The 7,677-nt window shown below is 32.1% G+C and overlaps 2 protein-coding genes across 2 annotated transcripts; both read left to right on the top strand.

Annotated features, from left to right (window-relative positions):
- Positions 1-1,711: 1,711 nt before the first annotated feature.
- Positions 1,712-4,412, top strand: LOC100678487 (cuticle protein 19-like). The gene is made up of 4 exons (XM_003426786.5): positions 1,712-1,726; positions 3,482-3,539; positions 3,661-3,876; positions 4,207-4,412. The coding sequence occupies exons 1-4, from the start codon at positions 1,712-1,714 to the stop codon at positions 4,347-4,349; spliced, it is 432 nt and encodes a 143-aa protein (XP_003426834.1). The 3' UTR covers positions 4,350-4,412.
- A 1,044-nt stretch (positions 4,413-5,456) lies between these two features.
- Positions 5,457-7,224, top strand: CPR45 (cuticular protein RR-2 family member 45). The gene is made up of 3 exons (NM_001172790.1): positions 5,457-5,491; positions 5,853-6,090; positions 6,815-7,224. The coding sequence occupies exons 1-3, from the start codon at positions 5,480-5,482 to the stop codon at positions 7,006-7,008; spliced, it is 444 nt and encodes a 147-aa protein (NP_001166261.1). The 5' UTR covers positions 5,457-5,479; the 3' UTR covers positions 7,009-7,224.
- Positions 7,225-7,677: the final 453 nt, after the last annotated feature.

Genomic DNA, 7,677 nt, shown 5'->3' on the forward strand with positions numbered 1-7,677 from the left:
CTTGAAGAATGTGTAATCTCTATAAAATTCAATTTAACGGTAAGAATTATGTAAATGAGAAATAAATTTTGAAAATTTTAGGACAAGAATAATCACTACGAGCGAATTTTAAGTTTAATGTCTGTGTTATTTTGTAAGAAACGTACAGCACCGCCTATACACACTTTCACTGTATATATTTTATATTTAACAGTTGATTTTGCCGATTGGCATAAAAAGCAAAGACTATAAAGTATGACGATGCAAGAAATATGCTATAATGTCGATATTCATAAAGATACCCAAATATGACAGGTGTATGTAAAAAATCTTTGCCAATTCAATAGTGCATGATTTCTTATAGTATAAAGTTATTAGCTTTTGCGCCAAAAATTTTTTAATTGTACTTGTAGCATAGCTGCACGAGTAAACAAAAGTTATAACACGGACCTGAACTTTCTCTTAATATTTCGAATATATAAAGAATGCTCACAAGAAGTTGAGTTCTCTAACAACGCAATTCTTGATTATGTCATTCGAATGAGTGAAGGCTACAACACTTTTGAAGCGTTTTATAAGTCTAGAATTACTTTTATTTTCTTAATAACGAAGTAACCAACGTGTGGACGAAATTTAAAAGAATCAAATAATAGAAGTTTCAATACGTAAATTTATACTGAGAACTATTGCCTAAATAATTATAGCATTTATAAGGTCATATCCTACTTCTTTTGTCACATGTTTGCTTTGAGTCTGTAATTAAGTTATTTATAAAAACTGTTGCTAAGTCATTGACTTGTAGCTTCTGCTTCTTCTTAGAGAAAGCTTTGTAAAAAGAACATTTGGTTGTGTGAATGTGCATGTACGCAAAGAACAGTATATCTGGAAAAACACTATCAATATCAATAAAATTTTACATTTTTTTCATATTTGCTTTCTGGATTCTATTTTATTTCAATTTTATTAGTCAGTTTCTTAAATGGATAGAAAGGAGAGGTAAGAGGGATAAAATCTATAGGCTAGGATAAAATTTGGTCACGAGTTGGAATCCAGTGTGGAAATTTCATGCGAGGTAAAAATTAATCTCCTCTCTTGTTACACACTGTGCTTCTTTTGATAACAGCCATTTTCTGTACATGTAGATCAATGAATCGGATGTTGCTCTTTAAGTTGGCAACGACACTTTTCCAAATTTCTATTTATTTAAATAAATAGATAATTTTTATTAAAAATATGCAAAATTATAAATATTTTAAAAAGTTTACATACTAACGAGTAACTAGAGGGATCAATCATCCCCATCTGGTACAGCGGGAGGAAATGATTACCTCTTGCACGCTCGTAATGAGGAACTTTCTATTCACTTTAGATAGATAAGATGAAATCGCCCCTTTTCACACACATGTTGAAAACAAATAAATGGATCAATAAATCTTAAAGTTTTATTTGAGTTTCACAATGAATAATAAATAATAAATTAAATAAAAATTGTGATATTGTAATATCCGATTACTCATTATAACCTATATAATGGACAGCAAGAGTTCAAGAATGATGACAGTAACACTTCCTATTTTGTAAAAGCAATAAATTTTTTAATTATTTACAATCACAGTAGCAAATTTTCGCAATATTTAGTAATAAGTATCTGCCTAATCTGTTCTAATATATAAGACACGTTCACTCAAACAAACTTCAGTTCATTCCAGATTGAAATTTAGTTGAAAGCATAATGTTTGCGACGAAGGTAAATATTAACCCAGAAAATATTTAATTTTTATCATTTTTTTCGCTTTAATAGAATTTTCGTAGTAGAAAAGTAATTGTTCATTTAATAGAACTCTATTTTCAACAATTTGAGATTGTTTTAACTGTAGTATTATACAATAAGTTTATATAAGACTTGATGCAAAGTAATCTAGTTAAAATAATGTTTTTGTAACACAAGCACGATTTGCACGTTTTTTTAACCTATAAAGCGGGATTAAAATAACTAAAATAAACTTGTCAGCGGCTCGTAAATGCTAACTCGCCTTGACTCGTACCACAAACAACTCCACACTTTGCCTAAAAAAGCCCACTTTATGCCCTTGGTACACAATATACAATATTGATTCATATAAAAACTTGATTATTGCTTTTTATTTATACTTAGTTTACGTAGTATGAAAATATTTTTAATATCGACATCAATTTAAAAGAACGAATGCAAAGAAATATTGATAAAATTTGTATTAAGCCGTGAATATTTTCATTTTACGACCAAAGTTGAATAAAAGTCACAGTTACTTGAAAGTCGTATTTTTTCTTTCACATACGAATGTACAAACCATGACTATTTTTTGAGAGCTTCGCGGAGGAATTTCCTGTTCCGTCGACACATTTACACAAAGGGGTAAATACACGTGGCATAGTTGACTTTATAAACAGAGAAAAGCAGCGCGAGTGTCATAAAATATACGAAAACCGTACACAGCTCCCGGTATATACGTACATAGTCACGACTCTAGTTCTAGGTACAACGAGTTATCCTTTACGAGTGCAATAAAAGTGCCTGTACACCAATTCGTTACAGTGTGTTCGTTTGTAATATACGGATGAGAAACGCAGTTCGGAATTCTTTTTCGTGCTTTTCTTTTTAATGAACAAAAGTATCGGGAAACTGTAAGCCATTAATTTCATATCTTGAATATTGATTTGATTTCCAAATAAAATCGATTTTAATACATATTTGCTAATAATAAATTTGGATTCATAATAATGTTGTAGTATAGCTGTAACATTCTTCGATTTGATTTACTTTTTATGACGCATTATGACTATAATGTTTATTGTATCGAAGATTATTTGTATCGACTAATTATGGAAAAAAGTGAATACCAGAATAGTAATTTTTTTCTAGCTACATTTTGAATAAACACTATAATATCCATACGCATAACAGCTTTAGTTACATACAAAATTAATAGTTTTAATTATTTGGTATACCCAATATATGTGAACTTTGGAATAAAACATGCACATAATATAATAATGCAAATATTTTTTGAAACTGAAGATTTTTACGGCAAAAACCGAGGCTTGTATTGTATTAACGGTATATTGCAATATTTAGTATGTTTATATCGAAAAACTTACTGTGAAAAATTGACTGTGTGTGTAGCGGTTAGGGGGTAAGAGATATATATGAAATGAAAAGAAATATATGCGTGGGTATATGGATGGGCTTACATATCCTTATTAGAAATCTAGAATTACCTCAACAAGAAGTACAGGTGGCATATAAAATCTTAAGGTAGAATGTAAGAATGAGAATATTATTGGATATTTTATCATTAAGGTTTAGAAAAAAGATAGTTTTGAGAAACGGGGAGAGAGTTGACCAAAATTAGGGGACAGGGCGCTCGGATCAGCTCTATACTAGCCAGCAAGAGTATACATATGTTATATCGTGTCTAAAACTCTTTCTCGATCAATAATAACGTTATATTTCTTATTTTAGGTTTACATCATTTGTCTTACATTTGTGTGCATAAAAGTCAATGCCAAGCAGTATGAAGGTTTCTTTCGTTTAATATTTTTTATTTTTACGTATATAATACAATTATCAGATGCACTTTACAAGAATTACAAAAATATATTCCTTGCATTAATGTAATCATAATTTAATGGTTGTTGTAGTAGATGGTAAAGGATACCACGATCATCATCATCATAAGGCCTACTCGTACCAACACTTTTATGGACCAGTTCACGGACACCATTATGAAGTAACGTGGTATGATAAGCATGGTCACAAGTCACACGACTTTAAAGCAGATCCAAAATATAAATTTGCTTATGGCGTTGATGATCATCACACACATGATTTACATGGACAAAAAGAATATCGAGATGGTTTGTACTCATTTGATCATTTTTAAAAACATTTTAAAAAGTCAATTATGTTGTTTTTTTGCGACCTAATGCCGTGCCGTATACTTTATGAATAACTACTTACGACACGAATTTTGTACGCTGTTTTATAGTAACGACTAGCATAAATCTACTATAATTCCCATGCTATGTCAGCACGGTGCAATAAAAGACTACTTATGCCACGGTTAATAGTTACATAATCGCGGATTATTGACAATTAGTAATAAAATTACGTTTTTCGCTTTTAAACGTGTTTTTAAACAACTTTCTTCATATTATACAAATATAAATGGTATTTTTGCATTTTAGGCAAAGATCTACACGGAGAATATCACATCCATGAACCTGGTGGTAATGTAAGAACAGTTAAATATTATTCTGATCCGCATGGTGGATTTTTTGCTGAAGTTCATAATCATGGAGGCAACGATCATTCAGGCTATGGAAAATGATTATTCAAATCAAGACTTTTGTGATTATTAAAGTTAATTAATAAAGAAAACTTCTAAGATCAAGAATAAGTGTGAACCTTTATTATTAATTTAAAAAGCTATAGAATTTAATACAAAATCCAGACAGATTTTTAATAAGACAGAACATTTAATAATATTAGTGGATGAGTCTTAGGCAGCTTTGTGGAGAGAAAAGTAAGCTTACAGCTCCTTTAAGGATGCTCGCGCTCCGAGTATTTACTGGCTCTTGCTGCTACTTCTAAGAAATGTACTAAGATATTGGTTCCTGCTTAATTAGACCTCAACTGCGGGTTAAACGCTGCATGAATTTACTCAAGTCGCGCTAAGAGTGACGTGAATTCTAAATATGTTGTTGCTATGCTATAAGGCGGATCTCCTGAAGTCACATTACGTTTTAACTAATCGTCATGTGCTTTTCTTTTTATATTTATCGTACCTTTTGCAATCACATTCATCTATCTTTTTGTCGCCATGAACAAACGTCATTAAAATAGTAACGCAATAATTAAGGCACCCCTATACAGGCTCTAATTAAACTTTCCTCTTCGTTTTACAAAAGCGCTTCTAATGAATCTCTCGCAAGCCAATAGTGGAACCAAGCAAACGTGTCCACATGGCAGAAAATACTTGCGCTTCTCCAAATACACTACTGTCAACCAATCAATCTAAGCCTGTACAAACATTATTAGGCACGTTGTCACTAGCTACTTCTAAAGCTTTGTACATACATACGTGTATTACTAGTGCAGCCTCTGTCACGTAACTGAATGAATGCTGATCAGCCGGGCCTGCATCTCGCTGATGTGAACGTGTACGAGAATGCGTGAACGTGTTGGTTATCTACGGTGAATGTAATCGACGTTGTCATAATCATTATTTGTATGATAAACAAAGGGGAACGATCGGGCTACACGTAGGAGAGCCGATTGGTCACCGCGCTTCTTTTTGTGCCTGGTTACCTGTTGTTCGTGTCGGCTCGTAAGTACGCGAATTTCGCAAAACGAGCACGGGCCAGCTGGTTCAGGTATATAAGGCAGAGCCCGAGACTTGGATGCTGTGTCAACTCCCCAGCTTCTCAATAAACGCACACCTAAAACATAAGCTCCAACATGGCTTTCAAGGTTTGTTCTTTTTCATAAGTCACTTTGACTTATTTAATAGATTTTGTTATTTTTGGATGAGTACTAATTTATGAAAGTATTAAACATATCATTGGCTATTTTTCATTACTTACAACATCAAAGAACCTTTTTTATTTGTATTAATTTTTGAAAAATTTTGTTACAATATTCCATAAAAAATCATTGATCACAATAATATAGCTATCGAATTAAATCTTTCAGTTTTTCCGAGTTTTTAAGTGTAATGATACATAGCTGATGCTTTATGTATTCTAAAATATGAAAAATTTTCTTATTATAGACTTTATAACTGTTTTTTTTTATGTAGAGTTTTATGCTATGTATTCATGTATTATTATAGTTTGCAGGAGTGTTGGCGCTCACTACTTTGACTCTAGCAGGCGTTGCATTTGCTGGTCACGCGCACAGCTTTTCCCATTTTCACGGACCAGTAGAGGGTCCTGGACACGAGATCAGTGTTCACGACAAGCATGGACACAATACGATTGATTACGTAGCTCATCCTAAGTATGAGTTCGCTTATGGTGTAGAGGACCATCACACTGGTGATTACCATGGCCAGAAAGAGCATCGAGATGGTAAGTTTTTATGATTGCTATAGATTTTATAGCATATATTATATAAATCTATTTTTTATATAATATATGCATTATACAATTATACATTGTAATTGTTTCGAAAATTTAGCAATGAACAAATTGGTATAAACAAATAACAACTGATACGTGTATTTGATGTAGATTGAAAAAAAACTAATTCATCAAGCAAATTAATTAAAGAGAATTAATGCAAAATACGAGAAAAAATATTAATTAAACGACAAGCAATGGTGAACAAATTGGAATATAATTAATACCCATCAGTGGTCTTTTATTTGTGAAAAACAAGCTTCGTTGACGAGATTTACTGCAATAATACGAGTGTCAGTGTCTGTTCAAATTTTAACGAACTATATGATTACCGTGCCGTCAAAGCTTCATGAATATGCAATTATAATAATAGTGACGCTTGATTAAATACGAAATCGATTCAGAATTTTCATGCTCACGCTACAATTGCCGCGATGGCCTGCCTTGATCGTCGGGTGGTTTATCAGTGCAAATTACTTGATATGTTTTTTATTTTTTAACCTGTCCGTAATTTGAAAAATTCTTGAATAATTATGCCATCAACTTGATTATGTTTCTGTACTTCAAATGCTTATCCATGTATGATATCCATGACTTAAAATTACGCGCAGACAAAGACATTAATACCAAAGTTATTTACAATGTTCTAATCTTTTTTACATTTTGATTTCAGGCAAGCATGTGACAGGCGAGTATACGATCAAGGAACCTGGCGGCAATGTACGTACCGTCAAGTACCACGCAGATCCGCACGGAGGATTCTTCGCTCATGTGCACAACAGTGGAGGTAACGACCACTCTGGCGGCACCTATGGTGGACATGGCCACGGACACGGACACGAACATGGTCATCACCACGACTACTGATCCATTGCTCCTAGAGACTGATTCATCAACGGCAAATATCTTAAATATAACATATCTGTCATATTTTATTATTGATACCTGTGAAATTTATGTTGTATTATGAGTTATCATAAATAAGGAGAAATACATATATATATATATATATATATATATATATATATATATATATATATATATATATATATATATTGTTATAATAAAATAACATGATTTACTAAAAGTTCCTTAATGTTATATTTGCAAACAAGTTTCTTATGAAAATTTGATGCGAGTGAAATTAGTTAAAATTTATCATTATTCATCAATAGATATATAGATTGTGATAATTAAATCTGAAAATTTGTTTTTATGAAAAGCAAACAAACCAAAAAATTGGATAGAAAAGAAACTTACTATAACAAAGAAGTGGAAAAAGAAAGAAAAAATAGACCTTGCGTGCAAACGAATTTTTTGATAATTCCATTTGATCACGGATAATATATCCTGTCAGCGTAAACACGTCAGCATTTCCTAGCTCTTTGACCATTTTTTTGGCTCAACCTTCTCACCACAGGGTTGCTTCTTCACTGTTCCGTTCGCCTCCCTCGATAGGTCGACGACAGCGTGATAAATGAAATCGACTTGCAGTCTGTAGAAAAATATACAGACACCCATAGATCACAAACTTTT

Source organism: Nasonia vitripennis, chromosome 1, assembly GCF_009193385.2.
Source record: "Nasonia vitripennis strain AsymCx chromosome 1, Nvit_psr_1.1, whole genome shotgun sequence".
Classification (NCBI taxonomy): domain Eukaryota; kingdom Metazoa; phylum Arthropoda; class Insecta; order Hymenoptera; family Pteromalidae; genus Nasonia; species Nasonia vitripennis.